The 19,420-nt window shown below is 49.5% G+C and overlaps 5 protein-coding genes across 5 annotated transcripts; 2 read left to right on the top strand and 3 right to left on the bottom strand.

Annotated features, from left to right (window-relative positions):
* Positions 1-347: 347 nt before the first annotated feature.
* Positions 348-645, top strand: MAM_01726 (uncharacterized protein; the record flags this gene model as incomplete). Its single annotated transcript, XM_040820525.1, has 2 exons — positions 348-582; positions 605-645. 2 exons carry the CDS (start codon positions 348-350, stop codon positions 643-645), a joined length of 276 nt encoding a protein of 91 aa, XP_040682013.1.
* Positions 646-7,881: 7,236 nt separating this feature from the next.
* MAM_01727 (uncharacterized protein) lies at positions 7,882-9,762 on the top strand (the record flags this gene model as incomplete). The annotated part of the gene is made up of 1 exon (XM_040820526.1): positions 7,882-9,762. The coding sequence occupies one exon, from the start codon at positions 7,882-7,884 to the stop codon at positions 9,760-9,762; it is 1,881 nt and encodes a 626-aa protein (XP_040682014.1).
* A 740-nt stretch (positions 9,763-10,502) lies between these two features.
* On the bottom strand, positions 10,503-11,095 carry MAM_01728 (autophagocytosis protein; the record flags this gene model as incomplete). The annotated part of the gene is made up of 2 exons (XM_040820527.1): positions 10,503-10,556; positions 10,655-11,095. The coding sequence occupies 2 exons, from the start codon at positions 11,093-11,095 to the stop codon at positions 10,503-10,505; spliced, it is 495 nt and encodes a 164-aa protein (XP_040682015.1).
* A 77-nt stretch (positions 11,096-11,172) lies between these two features.
* MAM_01729 (autophagocytosis protein) lies at positions 11,173-11,691 on the bottom strand (the record flags this gene model as incomplete). The annotated part of the gene is made up of 1 exon (XM_040820528.1): positions 11,173-11,691. The coding sequence occupies one exon, from the start codon at positions 11,689-11,691 to the stop codon at positions 11,173-11,175; it is 519 nt and encodes a 172-aa protein (XP_040682016.1).
* An 884-nt stretch (positions 11,692-12,575) lies between these two features.
* MAM_01730 (pre-mRNA splicing factor cwc24) lies at positions 12,576-13,694 on the bottom strand (the record flags this gene model as incomplete). The annotated part of the gene is made up of 2 exons (XM_040820529.1): positions 12,576-13,011; positions 13,108-13,694. The coding sequence occupies 2 exons, from the start codon at positions 13,692-13,694 to the stop codon at positions 12,576-12,578; spliced, it is 1,023 nt and encodes a 340-aa protein (XP_040682017.1).
* Positions 13,695-19,420: the final 5,726 nt, after the last annotated feature.

Here is a 19,420-nt window from a genome sequence, read left to right on the forward strand (position 1 = left end):
TCACTTCACAGAATACCCCTCTCCTTCGCCTTCCAATCGTCCATGATGGCGACGCAAGAGACACCTGTGGTAGGGATTGGTGCGGAGCCCAGACTGCTGGGCAGTTCCGACGTCGTGTGGAAATATCTGGGGCAGTTGGATGAAAGTGCGCAAGCGCCATCACCGTCGACTGTCGACCATGATCAACTTGGCGTGGAATCAGATGGTACGAGACGCCGTTGCCAATCTTCTCCCCATCCAACCCTTTTCCCTTCAACCTTTCTAGTCAAACGTCTTGGCTCGAAGCAGTCTCTGTCCTGCTCTACAGCACCTCGGACAGAAGCGTCACCTGTTGCCCAGACAAAACCATGATCAAGTCGGGCAAAGACATTTCCCTCGAGGAAGCCGAAGCCCTCCAAGTTGCTGCCCGTGCAGGACTCCCCGTGCCCCGAAAACTCGCCACTGACAGCCAGCCCGGCGGCATCAACATTCTCCATATGAGTCAGGTCGAAGGCCGGCCCTTGTCAGAAGTCTGGCCCACCATGACCCTCCGTCAGAAGCGTTGCGTCGCCGTCCAACTCCGCAGGATCCTCACCACCATGCGTACGTTACAGGCTCCTCCTAGGTTGGTGGGTGCCTGTAGCGGCAGGGAGTGCCGGGACTTGAGGCATCGTTGCTTGCACTACTTTCCGTCCTTGGTCAACGAGGACGAGCTCAACAGGTAGCTGGTATTAAGCCTGTCTCATGCCACGCCGAGACCAGTCCGGAACGCCTTCGCCCGCCAGCAGAGGAATGTCCTTTACATTGTCTTTACGCACGGGGACTGGAGGTGTCCAATGACAAGATCCTGGGACTGGTTGATTGGGAGGAGGCAGGTTGGTTCCCCGAATACTAGGAGTATGTAAAATTCTTCCTGAGGACGGGTGCCGACGATGGAGACTGGCCGTCGTGTGCGTGTGAGATATCCTCCGAGGTATATCACGACGAACTGGTTTTATACTTTTCCCTTCACCGTGGCAGTCGCCCTAGCGACTACTCCGTACGAGGATTGCGGAGACTGTCACAGCGAGCTCGGGAGGAGGGAGGCGCGGCATACTGGATTTGCAATGATGACATGGGCCGGGCGGTTTCTTTTCTTGTGGTTCGTGGTGAGGTTCTATTCACTATTTGGGGAGAACGCAGAGACGTGCCCCTGAGCGGCGACATGAACACTTGATATCTGTTTGGTTTTTTTTTTTCCCAAGCATTTGACCGCCCACAAACGCGATACATTTTCAGTCGTCACGAGGAGGATTTTCACCTGGTGATGTGCAAAATAAACGCGGGGTGTCTGTCCTCGAGACATGAAACGCTCGAAGATGCACTCTTCATTCTCCGGTGGATGAAGCGCGCGCACAAGTACCAAGTTATGACCACTAGTCCTCGACATGTATACCTTGTGTACGGAGTGACACAGTAGGGGAGGTCCGGGCCAATAAGAGATGGCCTTTACAGAAGGCATGGGGGCAGCAAAAACCTCTCATCAAGATAAAGTAAGTCTCCGATTACTTCCCAGTCATTCAATCTGTACTTTCGTGGTTAACAATTACTGCGAGAAATAAGCCGAGTTACCGTCGACTCCAAGGTCCCTGCACAAAACCCCCCACATACTTCCCTGTCAGGCCAACTTGCAGGGGGTTGATTGTAGATACCGGGTACGGAGTAGTTACGTGGTCCGTGCATGCATATTGACATCGGAATCAAGCATTTCCGGTGAAGACTGACCTGTGTTATGTACGGAGTGTACGGAGTACATCACCGGGTCAAGTTGGTCAGTGCGCAGCTTGCACAGACTGATGAAACAGTCATGATGCACGTTGCAGATGCATCCAACAAGATCCGCCATGGCATCTTCTGCCTTGCCCACAGTTGATCGAGGCGAGCAGCCTCCCGAGTCTAGAGCCGGCCATGGTCCGTCCGTCCACGCATTTACGAAGAGGCTTTGTGTACAAACAGCGTGCACCACCAACGGCACGCGACATAGATCTCGTACGGAGTACTGGTCTCCGAGGCCGTCGCACTCGACACCGTCAGGTCATCCGCGTGGACGTTGGCAAGAAACCCCGCTCCGCCCCTGAGTCTCACTGCGTCAGAAACCGCAATGGTGGATGGGTGGAGGTGACAGAGGGTTGGAGCGGTCGGAGCGGTCGGAGTCTGCCGAGTCCTTCCTCGCATGTTCGGTTGCATGAAACCTCATAACGACTGGGCAAGCTTATCAGCAAGCTTCACTTGGACTCTACCTCCGGCCTATCAGGAGAAAGTCGTTCCGACTTTCTGGCGATCAAACACACACGGGGCTAGGCCCGCTAGTTTTGCGACCACGCTTCGCTCGCGTTTCCGATGCCGATAAAGGTGGCGGGGACGGGGATAGAGAGATATTACATCATGGCCAAGCAACAGCTCGTCCACTTGGCTCCCGTTCTCTACTCAAAACCCAATGCGGAGTACGCCGTACAGCGCGTCTTGCCGTACTCCGGAACGAACCGTGAGCCGACAAAACCGTCTGCAAGCGAAGCCAAACTTCACGTGAAGGTCCTGGCAACTACCAAGCGGAGATGGGGACCACGGAAGCAAAGACACAGTCCATGCAGCAGTGTATTCGCCCTTGGTGCCGTAATATCTTTGTTACAGTATATCGCACCGTAGCCACGTATCTGGTCTGCTTCAAACCTCTCTTGCGCCTCAGTAGTTGGTACACTACCAAGTATTTGCCTCGCAAAGTCCCTTGGACGATGGTTTCCCTGCCGACTTTGCCCGATCGCGAACGGCAAAGGCACAACAGGATGGAGTCCTTCGACAGAGCGCTGACCGACAAAGCGCAGCTCAGACCCTTTTTCTTCCTCACATCTCCGGCATATGCTTGAGCTGGGAGGGAATCTCCCAGTGTGCCAGATGCTGGCGCCTCACGATACGCCTCACCCTCGTGATTGGAACTTGGTGCAAAGTTGCCCGGACAGTTGAGAGGCATTTCAGTCCATGATTGATATTGATAGTCCACAGCATACCATGGCACACACAACGCGCAAGAAGAAGGCCAGACGGGGCGACGGCCATCTTTTCATCAGTTCAAGGGCTACACTTGTACTCGCCGACGCTCGTTCCGAAAATCCCTCTCTACATGACGGTCTCGACCGGAGCCTCCGCCCGAGAACGTAGACCCAGCCTTGGGTTTAATGTTTTCTCAATGGGAGAAAGCTACAGACCTAGAAACCTGTGGACATGATTTACATCACCCAATTACAAGAATTATGCAAACCAGAAGCAAGGCTAGATGAGGCTGTCGATCTCATAGAAAAGCAGAAGAACCTCGATGATTGCTACAAACGTTAGCAGCACAGCAGGACACTAGAAAGCAAGTATCCCACGCCAGCGTGACGCAAGCAACAGCGCCAGGAGCCAACACTTATTTATGATGAGCAATGGCGGTCCCGCTTCCCTGTCCATCTAAAACCGGTTTGAAGTTTGAGCATGAGTGACGCCGCTGCTGGACGGCGGGACTCCTAGTCTGCAGCATAAAGTCAGACAAGAAATGGCCAACGAACACCGTTCAGACGGGTTTAAATTCAGCAGAAAGTTTGGGAGCCCGTCATGCAAGAACAACGAGGGAATTCGGTGACGGTGACGCCGCCCAGGACAGCACGCCTCATCGCTGGCCAAGGGGGGTCCTCCAACGAACGGCTTCTCACGAGGCAACGGTCAACTTCTCCATGGGTAGTTCGGAAAGGCCCTTGGCGGGGTTGCATTGCCGCTGTTGGAGATTTCGAACTTTGCAACGCCAAAACTTGTGCGGGCCTACCGTTGTCTCTCTGACTGAGCATTCGATATGTCCATGGGCTCTGTCACGGAGAAGTTGCGTTTCCCACGTATTTCAGACCTTGTATGTCAACGTTGCGTCGTGCTGACATGGCATGGCCGGCTGCTGCTTTTGCAACAGTCGTCAGCTACTAACTACGTTGGCAGGGGTCTGGGGATCTTTCTCTTCCTCGACCTGGTGCCGCATGAGCAACAGACACTGGGGACCAAGGCGTCCCATGTACAAGATCACATTTGTGAAAGTCTCCATGCAAGAAACGCGCCAGGAAGTGGTTGCATCTATCAGGCGCGTCGTGTAGATGATACGAAAAAGGGCATTGCTCGGAAGTGGGTGCCTCATCGCACAAGAGACATGGGATATGTCGCAGCTGATGAGTTGGAGACCTCGGGGGACAGTCTATGGGATGAGGGCGGCGGAGAAGAGAGCGAGCGTTGTGACATCTAAAGGATGGGAACGCGCACCACGAGGATTGATTAGTGCTCATTGATTGCATTTGGTGGTTCCTCAAGTCTCTTTCTGCCTTTGTGACGACGATGGTGTTTGACGAATGAGTGATGAGTGAGTGGACAAGAGGGAGGACCTGGCCAGCTATAGGGTCCTTGAAATCCCCGATATCAAGCGTTGAAGCTTTTTTTCTGTCTTTTAAAAAAAAACCAACATTTGTATCTATATATACAGCATATACACAGAGACATATATTGCAAGACGTTCTTATATAGATCTGGTCTAGTAAGACGGGTTTTACCTTGTCGTGCAACAGAATCAAGAGCTCTCAAGTGCCAAAAAGGACATGCAAGAGTTGGCGCGAGGATTGCTCAGGAAACAACAACCCGGTGGTTTTTCTGTTGGACTCGTCCCCGTCGCGACAAGGAACCGCGGCGGAAAATGCACTCAGGGCAGCAGGAACTAATGTGCCCTTTGGGAAGATGGGGAAAAGGTCACTGTTGGCCGTCTTCCTGCACGTCTCCCAGGCCCTTGCGTGTCTCGGGCTTGAAGCATCAACGGCGCGTGCTTGATAAGGCACATGACTAGATGGGAACCGAGAGGGGAGTCGGCTTTTGCTCTGTGAGAGGGTTCCCCTAGGACGACCGGCATCATCTCGTCTGGGTCCGCACAGGGCGCATGTTGAGCCAAATGTGATTCCGCACGATGCCACGCGAGATGGAGACGCAAGCCTGGTCGCATTGAGGGAACGTCACATTGGCTACGATGTTGACAGGACAGCAACTCACAAAGCATGTGATGAAAGGGGCCGCTCGTCCGAAGAATATACCACTGGTGGGATTCATTGCCGGGAATTTTGCTCGTTTGCCGCTTCGAAGCGGTCATGGGCTCACATGGGACCCGGCTCTCGCGATGGATCAACTAGCTGACCTTGAGCAGCTGCATTGCCAGCTCATCGGCCAGAGACGAGACAGCCATGGTCAGTCATGTCGTGAAATGCGGTGGGGGGTCTGGCATCTGATATCTGATGGACCGTTCTGTTGGTTCTTTGTCCTTGGTCGATGCCGTCGAGCATGCAAGAAATTCACTCATAATGGCCAACAGGCAGGCGGCTTCAGTGGTGCTGTGCTACAGCAAGCCTCAGCCAAGTACTATTGGAAAAGAAGGACGTGGTCTGGCATGGTTTCTCGGAACAGACGAATAGCCTCATGCCAGACATGTCGGCGTGGTTGCGTTGCGTTGCATCACTTTTTTCCGTGAAAATTGTCCGTTATGCATAAATTGACACGGGTCCACGTCGCCAATACCGAGCTGCGGAAGCACGAGATATTGAGTGGCTCGCTCACCAGGGCTGGTAACTACTCGGGGCGGCAGCCATATTTCAGGCTGAGACGCACCGGGTTGGCGGACGAGGTTCCGATTGGGACGAAGACGAGTGGTGACGATGCAAGCTTTAACCGTGGTGGGTGATGCTTCGCACCAACAACGGCAGCCCAGGGCGTCTGAAAGGATCAACCATGAGTTACTGGGACGTATTGCTCGGTGACGCCAGTTGATGGGGAGTTGGACAGAGTTGTCGGCATACTGTTTATTATTCTATTGCGGGTGGCTTTGGAGGGGGCCAGAGGCGGATCACACCAGATGACCAAGTGCACGTGTGTCGACGGATTGACAGACCGGCAGCAAATGAAGTTGAAGTTGACGCGTTGATGATTCGCAATCCGCCCAACTGCCGACTCAGATCCGCGACGTGAGGATGAAACTGATGGAATGTGGAATGTGGAATGTGGAAAACGGATCGGCCGCCCCACGACGGGAGAAGTCGAGAGTGTAGATGACCCGACCATTGCTCGCCTACCTGAGGTGACCTGACCATTGCTAGTGGAGAATTTAGTGGGGCCTTAATTTTAAAAGCACTGGTTAGGGTTAGGGTTAAGGCTAGGGTAAGGGTTAAGGTTAGGTGTTCGGGTTAACTCCGGGATATATACTGCCTAATTAGGAAAGGTCAGGTCAGGTCAACTACAATGGTCAGGTCAGGTCAGGAAGGCGAGCAATGGTCGGGTCATCTGCATTCTCGGAGAAGTCGTAGGGTTCAGCTCAACCCTCAACCGAGGCGAGGACATGGCAAGCTGTGGTTGGCTGGCCGGGGGGGCACCAGGGGCCCTTTTCGCTCTTGGTGAGCCCAATGCAGGATCAAGGCCCTGGCGAGGCCCTGGCGAGGCCCACATGGGCAGTAAATGCCCCGGCAATTGTGCCGCGAGCAACGCTGGAGCCTGGCACCTGGCCTGGCAGGCTGGATGGAGCCCGGCGCAGGCGCACATGGACCGCGGTTCATCGTTCCGGGCCGACCAGACAGACAGACCAGACTCGACCAGCCGTGAGGGTCCATCCCCATCCAGCAAGGGCCACGCATCGATTGATTCGACCAAGTCAACATCTACGGAGTGGTGTATGTACAGAGTGACTTTGTCCTCGCCCGCCCGACACGCCTCTTTTCCCGTGCTGTGTCCTGGACGCCTGCACTCCTGCACTCTGCACTGCACTGCACTGCCGGGTCCCTGGCGGCGCTGGGTTGGGTTGCTTGCCGCCCAGCTCCAAATGTCCGGGTCTCACCTTCCTCATCACGTCCAATATTCATTCACGCTTGCACCGCACTACGGAGTACTAGTAGCCCGCAGTCCGCACGTACCAGGCAGGTACCCTTGTGAAGTCCCTGGTTCTTGGTTCTCGGTTCTCGGTACTCGATACTTCACCCCCCGAGCACGGACGGAGTACGGAGTACACCTCGTCACTTTCGCTTCTTGTCTTGCGTCGACGACCCTTTCAACTCTTTCAATATCTACTCGACCCCAACGCCGCCGTCAGCGTGCGTTGTCATTGCATCTCGCCCCTGCAGGAGCTCGTCGTCGTCGAGCTTCTCTTCTTCATATACTCCGTGCCGAGTACTCCATACCGAGCCTGCTCGGCCAAGACGACAAATACCATTGCTTCCTCAATACCACTTGGACGCACACACACACACCCAGTCTCAGCCAGTCGCCTCTCGCCAGTTCCATTACTCCATACTCCCTGCTGCGTATATTCTTTTCGTCTGTCAATCTGGGCCGCCGGCATATTTTGGGGTCGCACAGAATCACCAAACACCTGCTGTCAGCCTGACTCGAAGCGGCGCCGCCCATTCGTCCAATCCTCGTCATTCCGGCCAGCCTCGTCAGCCAGCCACGAGACCATTCCCCGGCCCTGGCAGCCATCGCAGCCTGCTGTCGGCCCTTCTCCGACCCGTCCTTGCTCTCGGTGCCGGTTTGGCCCTTCGTCTACTGCTGCTCTTCTCACGCTTACTCGCGTCCTCTGCGCTGTCGTCGCCCGGCTTTGACCTCGGTCCTGAATACAAAACTTGTCGACTGTCTCCCCCGGCCCCCGAGGGCACGGGGAGAGTAAATACGCCTCTCGGTTCTACGACTGCACAGTCTCGAATGCGACCTTCTCCTTTGCCCTGATGACGAAGCGCATCTGGGACGCTCTTCTGTATTCTGGTGCCATCGACGTCCCCAACCGACGGCTCAGCATCACATTCCGCCGTTGATGCATCACAGTCAACTTCAATCATGACTCCCTCCGGAGACGCCTCGAATCACTGCGACGGCCAACCCGACCGTAATGTCTCAACTTCCTCCCCGAGTCCACCGACCCGGGAACCTGCCACGCAGAGCCACCCGAGAAACCGTCCCAGCGCCGACTCGTCACATTTCAGCTTTGCTTCGGCTGGAATGCCCTTGGATACGCCGTCGCCATTGAACATGCCCAACTCTATATCACCTCTTGCTGCCGCTGCCGCCTCCAACTCTCCTGAACGCAAAGCCGGTGCTTATTTTCATCCCAATTCTTGCTCGCTCTCACCGCCTACCCCCTGGCACTTTGGAGGTGCTCTGGCAAGATCTGTGTCTGCCGACGCAGCAATTCCTCCCCAGACGCCAACGCGACTAAATAGCGGACTGTCTGCACATTCTTCATTGCTTAATAACTGGAGAGTTGAGCGAGACAACCTCGATATCCTCCGACGAAAAGCCGAACAGCTGTATCGGGACCAGCAGTCAGTCATTGACGAAATGAGCGAGCAATGGCTCAAGGAGAGGGCAGAGATGTCTCATCTTATACAAAGTCTCAGAGAGCGCATCCAGCGTTTGGAGGGGGAGAACACCGTCCTCAAATCAATTGCCTCCTATACCGCACGTAACCCCGGCCTAATGTCGCCTCACAACAGTCTGCAAAGCGGCAGTGGGGAGGCAAATACTAGCAACTCACCCTCGCTGCCTTCAACCATATCTCCTCCCCCTCGATCCTTTTGGCGGGGAGCCCAAAGTGCCAGCGAGGCTTCCGCATCCCTCGATTTACCACCTGGGTTAGAGGGCGCTACTCGCCGTCCTCGTCAATTTGCCAAGCAAGGGATTAGTCCTTGTACCTCTCCTGTTGCGGCTGCTCCTGCACACGGCCTTCATATACCGCTAAGTCCTCGTACAGTGCCTCAAAAGTCTATCGCTACCGACTTCCTCTCCTCTTCATCACCAGAATCTCATGTCGATGGTCCCATCATTGATATCCAGAAAATAGATCCCAAATTGGAGGGTATCCCGATTAAAGCTACCGCCGTTCAAAAACCAACCTTTGACTCAGCAATATGTAACTGGCCCGGCAACATTCCCAGCCCGCCCCATGCTCCTAAGCCAGTGACAAGCACTCACAAGGATAGCCCCCGCAAACAAAAGACTGGGATTCCCGTACGAGAAAGGTTCCGACTCGACCGGCTTCGATCCGGTCTCACTCCTCTCACTTCCTCAAAAGACCAAACAAAGCAACTGCTGGCAACCGATGAGTCTCGACGCCTAACGATGCACGCTGGGCACACACCAAACCATTCCCTGTCTCTATTTCCCACCATGACTGCTACTGAAAGCAGCTCGGCTGCTGCTAGAAGCCAGGAGACCACGCCGACTGCATGGGCATCTTCCGGGTTCGCTGATCAGCATGAGGACACAGATCTCAGCGACCATTCTGATGGCAGAGGCCAATGTGGCAAAGAGAACATCGGCAACGACAAGCAGGTGGACGATGGGAATAATCATGATGACGAGGGCTACCTGGAGCCTTCTGACGATGTCCATCTCAAAGGACCGCTTATGATAAAGAATATACCAGCCCAGGACGAAGTATTTTGGGAACAGGTCAATCAGAGGCTGGATCCCATCAGTCGGGGTCAGGACGCATTACCCAAGGTCCTCCAATCTCCGGAGATTGAGGCTACCCAGAACCCGCCTGCGGTGCTCCAGGAGCTCCCACCTGAAGATGGTGGAATCCCGGAACAAGCCACTGCTGACATGGCAAGCGATGATGGAGGAGATGACGGCGAAGGAAAGGCCAGCGTTGAGCAAGATGTTGCGCTAAAGTTCAAGAATACTTGCAACTTTGGTGCTCCGTTTGGCACGGCATGAATCAATCCATCGAAACCAGAACGGGCTAGAAAATATTGTATGACGATGCGCAGGGGTTTTGTTTCAAAAAGGGAAAAAAACATTGTCTAATCACGCTTCCACCATATATACCCATTTCTTTGTTCTTGGTTTCACCCCATGCGCCATCAGTGGCGCAATTGACATGGACTCATTATTACGGCCTGCGTAGGCGGTTGGCATGGATGGGACTCATGGGTAGATGGATGTGTGGCATTTCATCAGCATCATAGCATTTCGAGGTCAGGGCGTGCGACTGGAGGGCACGATTCAGTTTATTCTTCTCTCACGTTCATATCTCATTCTCATCGTTACATATCCCTAGCCAATCAGGGCAAGAATATACGACAGCTTCGAGTTGCATTCGAGTTGCAAAAGAATAAAAAGGAAAAAGAATGAAAAATCCGACTTTATCAAACAGTGACTTGGTTTTCCAAGCCAAAGATTTGGCGATCCTCGTCCTCAGCAAGAGTGACAACTGTCTTGGCGGCAAAACTCGTGACAAAAGTCTCCGTCAAGGCATCTCAAGGTCCAATCGAGATACTCGTCCGAGGCCAAAAATACGCAAGCGTTCGCCATGTAATGAATCTATACCGCAACACTCGTTCAAGGGAAAAAACATAAAGGCTACCCAGTAACCGAGTAACTGGCGGAGATTGGCACCGTGCATAAAGACCGTGCATGCCCGTCACACCACGCATGCCCAGTCACGTAGATGCTGCTCACACGCCCATGGTGAAATCGTGCTCGATGCCGGGTGTAACGCTTGCCATGAACTGGAAAATATCGATTAGTTTTTGTCGCGTCCACCTTGGGCCGTGACGCGTCTTCTCGACAGCTCGGATGCGCAAGATGCGATGGGCTCGTGACGAACCTTGAGAAAAACGACCAAGTACTGATCCACGCGGATGGCGACTTCCTGCTCGTCAGCATCCACGCCTTCGACTTCCTCCCACTCATCCTTGTCGGCGGCTTCCTGTGCGCTCTTGACATCTAGCTTGGCTACTTCGTCTACGAGGCCCTCCATGCCGGGATCGCTGCCGACGGCCTTGCCGGACCGGAGCTTGTCCCTGCGAATACGGAGAGCTGCGTCGGCTCGGTCAAGGAGTGTCTTCATGACGGAGGCGTGCTTGCATGGGTGCACGCTGGCCATTTTGATGTTGTTGGCGAAGAAGGGAAAGTCTTCGAGGGTGACGGTTTTGTCTTTGTAGTCGCCGACGATGTCGTCCATCATGCTCTGCGGCGGCAGGGGCTGTCCGTTGGGCAGGTAGCCCGAGAGGTAGAGACGAGGAGTCCGGTAATACGGCGAGTACATGATGTACAGAGTGTATGTTCGTCGTCCGCTGTGGAGCGACGCGGGTCAGCCATCACACACCTGTAAGAGGGCAGAGGTCAGGGGACCGGGAGGAAGGCGTCACGGATAATGGCGTCGTCGTCGTCCTCATCCTCCATGTCGGGAATGTCATCAGATAGGTCTGTTGTGTCGGCCAGGTTGCCCGCATCATCGACCGCCCTGACGTCCCTCGCCTTCAGGGGCTGCGAGCTCGCCAGCCCGCCGGTTCGTAGCCAGCCGTCGTCGTCCGCCGCGCCTCCCGCGCGCTTGAAGTCCTCGCCGTCGTTGACGATGGCCTCCTCGTGGCCCGCGTCTCCGGCGAAGTCGTCATTCAGCCTTCGGTGGCAGGGCACATTCCTGGTGACGAGGTATTGCTTCCCTGCAGGGAGGTAGCTCACCCGGCGATCCTCGGCGTCAGCGTCGCCCCAGGACCACGTAGGGAACTTGTACACCAGGTAGTCACCCGCGGCGATGAATTCCTCCGGGGTGACTTGACCGGTCTGGCGGAATGTCGAGTTGTGTGATACAGGGGTGTACCGGTCCCGGAGAGTATTGACGGTCGACCGTATGTAGTTCATGGCTCCTCGTGGCTCGGGGAGCTAGATGTGTCGTGGTGAGTGGTGAGAAGCTATCTTGAAAGCCAGGCACCCCTATGGGAGTCGGGTTGATACGGCACGCTGAGGCAGAATCTATCGGAAATGAGATGTCACGTCCGGGATTCTAGCCGGTGCTTTGAAAGACGGCAGGATCTCGCGGGGGTCGTGAGCAGATGAACAAGAGACCAGCTCCGAAAGACGTAGTTGCCTGATGACTTGCTCCGCCTGAGTGACGAGCTGCCAGGCACAGCGAGGCGGATCACATGGAGGGGGTGGTGGGGTGACGGCGTCCCTGATTGGAGCGAGGTGGGCCTCGGCGGGGTTCATCGAGACCTTGCCTGCAGAGCAGAGGTGGGAGGTTTCTTTGGTTCCTAAGCACTCCGTAGGTACGTACCCAATGGTGCGCGCGCAGAGGGGTAGGTATTCTTAGGACTTGTCCCCAGTCTCATCAGCTATTACAAGACAGCTAGCTTGTCAGACTTTTGACCAGCTCATGACGATTTTTGACGGTCTTGTGACGGGTTTGCTGCCCTCAGAAACAGGGGCCCCGCGCGTTGGATGCCTAGGTAGGTAGCTATCTATCTTATCGATAACGAAGTCACGTCGGCAGTCACGCTACCCGGTATTTTAACAGCAAAGATTAGAAAAAGGAAAAAAAGAAAAGAACCGTATGATTTACCACGCCGAACGCCGCTGATATACATGGATACATCACCCTTATAACTAGTCCCAGAGTTTTTCTCAACATCTTGAAACAAAGAAAGAACTCGATTCCATCCGCCATCACGCCATCATGATCTCGTGCTGATAAACGCGGTCCAATCCATTGCAACATATCAGTACAAAATGTTCGGCCCGGCCAACATTCACTCGTCTTCTTGATCGCTAACTTCTTCGCCGGCCTCTAAAGCTGCTTGCCGTCTCTGCGCTTCCCGCTCACGCTTCTTATCCAGCAACTTATTCAAGCGCTTTGCAGAGTTGAAGACTCCATTTGTCCCGGCGCCACACGCTGCGCAAGTCGGATCCTTCCGAAACCGCTTCAACGCACACGGCTCGCAAAAGTAATGTCCACATCGCGTGATTATGGGCGACTTGTATGATTCTTCACAGATGATGCAGACAAAGGGAATGTTCTGTAGCAGCGCGTCATCTTCATCGTCATCGTCATTGGCTTCGGATCTGTCGCGGTTTGCGCTGGCAACGACAGTGCCTGCCAGGCTCTTCTTGCCCTTGGTCACGGTATCCCATTCTCTATCAAGTTGCCATCCATGCTTGTAGTCTTCACGGCTATGCAAATATTTACTGTACCGAGACACGTGGTTAGAGCAAGTTCGTGGCCGATTGGCGGCGAGCCGATTCAAGGAGGGGGGGGGGGACAAGGAGCTTAAAAGCACTCACCAGTTGTCGCCAAAACCGCAAAAACCAGTTTTTTTATAGTCTTTGCATACATCAGGGGCGAAGTCTGTGACAGTAATAGTTCGGATGTTCGTTGGCGCCTTGATGGGTCCGACTGTCTTCCTCGGCGCATCGGGATTCTTCTGGATGAAGGATGTTTGGTTCGCCAGGCCCTTGTATGCGCCGTCAGTCTGGCTAAGTCTGGCTGTTGATTTTGAGGACCCGAGCAAGTTATTCGTAGAGAGCTCGTCCCTTGTGCCATCATCGTACCAGTTGCTCTGCTTGGTCGCATCGTTTGAACTCGAAATGGGCAAATCGCGGTTTGCCTTGAAGACTGTTGCGTTCACGTCCTTGTCGGCGGCGGAGACATCTTTGGAGGAGGCCGTGACTGCGGCATTCTTCTTCCGCCTCTTCACACGCTGCCCGGATTCGTCTTCGGACGACGTGTAGTCGCTGTCGCTGTCGCTGTTGGCAGGAGGTGGTGTCGCCGGCCGCTTTCTGATGTTCGTCTTGCCTTTGGGACCTCGTTTTTTGAACAGCACTACGGGCGCGGTCGGCTCTGTGACAGCTCCGACATCGTTTGAATCCATTTCGCAAACTGGTCAATGGTTTCGGGTCAGAGTTGCAGCTCTCAGCCCCCAGGATGTCGGGTAGCCAACTTTGTGAGAGAAGTTGACTGGGTCACTGTACAGCCAGCCACAGTGATAAAGTGGGCGCCCCACACAAAAGCGCCACGAGCTTCTGGAAAGATGACTAATGAATGGATCCAGCGCCCTTCCATGAACGACCGGCAAGGACCCACCCGGGACGTACGGAGTACTCTTGGCCAATCTTTGTCGTGGCGTCTTGTGCCAATCAACTCAACAAAACAAAACAAACAAAACAGAAACGGTATCTACCCAGGCACTTGAGTTTATGCAGATGCTACCATCATGAGTGCGGCCCACGACTTCCACAGCCCGTCTGGCAGCAACGATGTCGATTAAAAACCTTGCTGTAGCAAGCCCGAAAAAGAAGGCCGATTTACTATACAGTAGTGGACAAGGGAGGTGGCTGAGATACGACTGTAAGATGAGGTGTGAATCGCAGCGGATATTTGCTTCGATGGTTATTATCATGGCGAGCGTCTGGTGACGGGTTCACTCTTCCTCCTTGGGTGCCACGCGATGATACTCCGTAGTTGGGCTGTGATGAAGCTCGACTTTGCCTTGCTTGGAACCCGTGGAGTAACCGAGATGCACGGATGATGAGATGCATATCATTGTGATTGGTCAAGGAGTCGCCGCACCGATTTATCCGTTGGAAATTATGTCCAGCCCAACGCGACGCTGGCGCGCATTACAGTCCTCACGCTCGCTCAAGCTTGCTTGTTGATCGTATGCACGTCTACCTTCTCATGTACTTAGGTAGGTTAGTTACGCACGGTAGGGTTACCAAAGACTTGGCAAGGCGTTGTCGATGGTATCAACACGCTGATAATTCCTCTGGACAGACAAAAGAGAGACCGAGAGGGAGAGAAGCGATGGCGTCGTTGCATGCATCCCTTTGGTAAACAAACCAGGATGTCAGCGACAGATACTGCCTACTATAAAAAACACCTACAAAAACAAGGGAAACAACTGCAGCACACAAATTACCTACAAGGAACGTTTACATACATTTTATATATAAGGATTTAATATGCTTTATGCCTACATTTCTTTGCATATATAAATAAGGTTAAAAGAGGAATACTAGCTGGAATTTAACAAAAAGACTAATAAGCTATAAAGACTAATCTACTTTATAGCAGGAAAGCAGCTATAAGAGTTATTTTTAGCCTCTAAGGTTATTTTAAGCTACTATCTATACTTAATTCGGCAGCTCTACTATAGAATTTACCTATAAATAACTCTTCTTTCCTCTAACTAGATAGAGAGGAAATTAAGCCTTTATAACTATACTCTTTAATATATACTATTATATATAATTTTATACTATATCTAAAGTTACTTCTATTATACCTTAAGAATCTCTATTATTTTATGCTTAGTAATTAACTAGATTATATAAGCTTTATCTATTATCTTTATTATATTATAAAGAGTCTCTTAATTAGCTAATAGTTATAAGCCTAGTTGCTGCAAGCTCTATACTACGCACTATACTCTATTAGGAATATGCTATTTCTGTTTAGGCTTAGTGCTAAACCTCTAACTAATTAGAATTTAGTATTTAATTAAGCAACCTACCTAGGACCTACCTAGAACCTACTTTTCTAAACTCTATTATTATTTAACAAAATTTACACTTATTTGCGCCTATTTAACTAAGCTTTTATATAACAAGCTATTTACTATAAAAAGGAGCGATTTCTGCACAGAAATCTATGTTAATTTACTATATTAATAAAAACGCTATTTAAACCGGCAAAAACGTCTAAAAACGCTTAAAATTGCTATATAACTATTAAAATAGAATCTAACGCTATAGAGGCTTCCTAAAAGGTTACTTTAACCGGCCTAACTAATTAGTATAAATAGATTTCTATTATTAAAAAATTTGCTATTAGCTAGGATATTTAGGACTATATTAACTCTAATATTAAGCATACTACTAATAATAATAGGCTTATAAGGCTTAAAGAGCCTAGCTATAAGGATATTAACGCTATAGCTATGCATATTGCTGACCTTACTAATGCTGACCTTAAAAAGCTAGATATTACTAGAGCTAGCTATTAAATTTAGCTTTAGCTATATCTAGCCCATTAAAAAGCTATATATAACATACAGAGCCATATTATAAGCATAGTTAGTTACTATTACAATACTATTTCAACAGAATTTAATATAGCTATACAACTAAAGCTATTAAAAGATTAAATTAAACCTACATCTTGGGATTACGAAAAAGAGGTTCTAGAAACCTATAGGGCTCTATTAAGCAAAATTAACAAAATCAATAGTATTTTAATATAAAGAGCAGTTTTGCCAGCTTTTAAGAGAATTCCAAAGAATCTATCGAAAAAAGCTCTAAAAACAGCTCTAATAATTAATATAATTAACCTAATTAACCTAATTAACTTAATAATACAAATAATACTATAAATAACGGAAAACCTATACCTAAATGCATTTGCGGTCGATATTACTACTATAATTAGTGTTATTATCTTAATACTAATATTAGGCCCTCTTATTGAAAGCCTAAGGAAGCTATTAGTACTAATATTGCTAATAAGCTAAAAGAAAACTCCGAATTATAAGGGAAAATTAACTGATCTATTAAATATAATAAGAAAAAGATGCAAAATGCACCTAAAAACACTAATAACGAAAAGGATAATTCTATAGAGGTAGCTTTTGCTGCTAATAATAGTACAGAAGCTACTACTAAGGATATACTTATATCTACAACTATTTCTACGAATTATATTAACGAAAATAACACTATTTATCTACTAAAGAACTCTTTTATTCTTAATAGTAGATCTACTATATATATTTGCAATAATAAAGCTTAATTTATTAAATATAAACCTTCTATTTAACAAGATACTGCCTTTTTAGGCACTAGCTATTTAAAAATTAAAGGTTACGGCAAAATTCAGCTAAAAACCTTAGATAGGCTATTTATATTACAAAATACAGCCTATATACTGAATTTTCACACAAATATAACAAGCCTAGACCTTCTATTAGAGGCAGGCTATAATTAGGACTTAGCTACTAGACTCTTTTCTCTCCTTAAGTTTATAGTTAATACTAGTAATGCTTACATACAGTAGCCTATAAGGCTAGTCCTTAACAGAACCTTCTAAAAATGCTATTACAGCTAGCTTTTATAACTTAAAAACACTTATTACTTTAACAACTGCATCTGCCGAATGCTAGCACTAACGCCTAAGTTATCTAGATAAAGATACCCTAGAACACCTTATAGAAGCTACTACAGGGACTAAAATTACAGGCCCTTCTACTATTAAATGTAAAAAATGCTCTCTAGCTAAGGCAACTAGAATTATATCTAGAAGGCCTTCTATTTAGAGCTCTAGGCCTTTCTATAGGCTTTATATTAATATATTTCAGCTTGAAAAGGCCTATAATAGTTAAAATGCAGTATTATTAGCTAAAGATAGCTATACTGCTATTATCTTTATTTATCTATTATATTTAATAACACAAGAGGCTATATTAGAGGCCCTAAGCCCTAAAAGCTCTAAAGGCCCTTATAAAGACATAATTTTAGCAGAATATCTGTATTATTTACAGAGATAACTATCTAGGCCTTCAACTAGATTATAGTGCTTAGTTAGCTGAAACCGGCATTATAGATAAGCCTACAGCCCCTTATACCTCTGCTCAAAATAGCCCTGCAGAACGGTTAGGGGGTATTATAGCTACTAAAGCTAGGGTTTTAAGGCTATCTTTAAATTTACCCTCTGAATTATAGCCTGAATTCTAGTTAGCTGCCGTCTATTTATACAATAGAACCCTAAGACGTTATATATCTAAAAACCCTAAAAATCCTAACGAAGAACCTAAAAACGCTTATTGGGCTACACCTTTCGAAAGATTACATGCTTATCTAGCTGAAAATAAGCTAGATACTAGCTATACTAACTATCTAAAACCTAATATAGGGCATTTAAAGGCCTATAGCTGCAAGGCTTATCCGCTTACTAAGCAAGCTATGCAAGGTCATCAAAAACAAGCCCTAAAAACAGAACCCCACGCCGAAATAGGCTATTTAGTGGGCTATAATTCAATAAATATATACCGAATTTGGGTACCTTCTAGCAACGAAGTTAGAAGGGTCAGGGATGTGACTTTTGATGAGTCATCTATCTACCCTATAGGGGGCCCTAAACCTATTAAAAGCCGGATAGAAATCCATCTGCCTGTGATGGACTAGCCCTATTGGGCAATAGCGGGTGCCAGCCGCAGTCATCCCAGCGATGCTGGAGCCCTTTACCGTTAAGTCAAAAGAGTACGTATTAAACAAGCTGTCCACAGCTTGCTCAATCTGGCACTATATAGGTCCCTTGCACGGGCTTGTCCCTCTATCGCGCATTGCAGTGCAGTGCATCTATTGCTGCGCTTCTATTAGGGTCGAGCATAGCTCAGACCATGATATAGCCCCCTTCTGTGCCTCCTATACCTCTCACCCCCCAAGGGCAGGGTGGCGGCATCGCCCTTGTGAGCCCAGGTTGAGTATCCCTCGCACTTTTCGTGCGGCTCGAACCTGCGACCCTAGGAAGCTTGTTCAAATGTGATGGACTAGCCCTATTGGGCAATAGCGGGTGCCAGCCGCAGTCATCCCAGCGATGCTGGAGCCCTTGACCGTTGAGTCAAAAGAGTACGTATTAAACAAGCTGTCCACAGCTTGCTCAATCTGGCACTATATAGGTCCCTTGCACGGGCTTGTCCCTCTATCGCGCATTGCAGTGCAGTGCATCCATTGCTGCGCTTCCATTAGGGTCGAGCATAGCTCAGACCATGATACTGCCGGCTCATATCGAAGATAAGGATGAATATGAGGATTTTACACACCTTGAAGAGCCTATCCAACACTCTAGTCGATCGGAAGAACCTTTATCCGGTTAAATAACTATAGAAAAACCACCTATTCGGCCGGATCAACTATTATCCGAGGAGCCGCTAGAACCGGAAGATTAATTATCCGAGCGACTACCTGATATCACGGATTAATTCGGCTATTTAAGCCCTGCATCGCATTATATAGCTAATAACGCTAGCGATATAGCTCAGGCTAGTGATATAGCAATTCAGGCTAGCGATGCGGCTAAACCGAATCGGGAAATAGCGCTAGCAGCTAAAGGGCTGACTAAGCAAGCTTATATAAGCAGCTTCTTCCAAGGAGCTAAAGAGAGCCTTTATATATCGAATTTGCCCCCTGAACCGCTAAAATAGTCAGATTTAAGGCACTATAGATTCGGCAAGAAATTTCAAAAAGCCGCTAAACAAGAATTTAGTACAAATTAGCAGCGAGGAACGTTCGAGCTTATTTAAGAAAATCTTGCTATATCTAAAGCCCTAGATACTACTTAGGTCTTTAAGTATAAGCTAGATAAATTCAGCTATCTAGTTAAGCTAAAAGCTAGATTATGCGTTAGAGAGGACTAACAACCTTATAATAAAAAAGATACCTATGCAGCTACTCTAGCTGCTAGAAGCTTTAGGCTTATTATAGCTATTTTAGCTAAATTTAACCTAGAAGCTATACAGCTAGATGCTGTAAACGCCTTTACAAACAGCCTTTTAGACGAAATAGTCTATATAAAGTACTCTAGAGGCTTTAAAAAGCCTAATTA

The sequence above is a fragment of the Metarhizium album genome, assembly GCF_000804445.1.
Source record: "Metarhizium album ARSEF 1941 chromosome Unknown scaffold_2, whole genome shotgun sequence".
Classification (NCBI taxonomy): domain Eukaryota; kingdom Fungi; phylum Ascomycota; class Sordariomycetes; order Hypocreales; family Clavicipitaceae; genus Metarhizium; species Metarhizium album.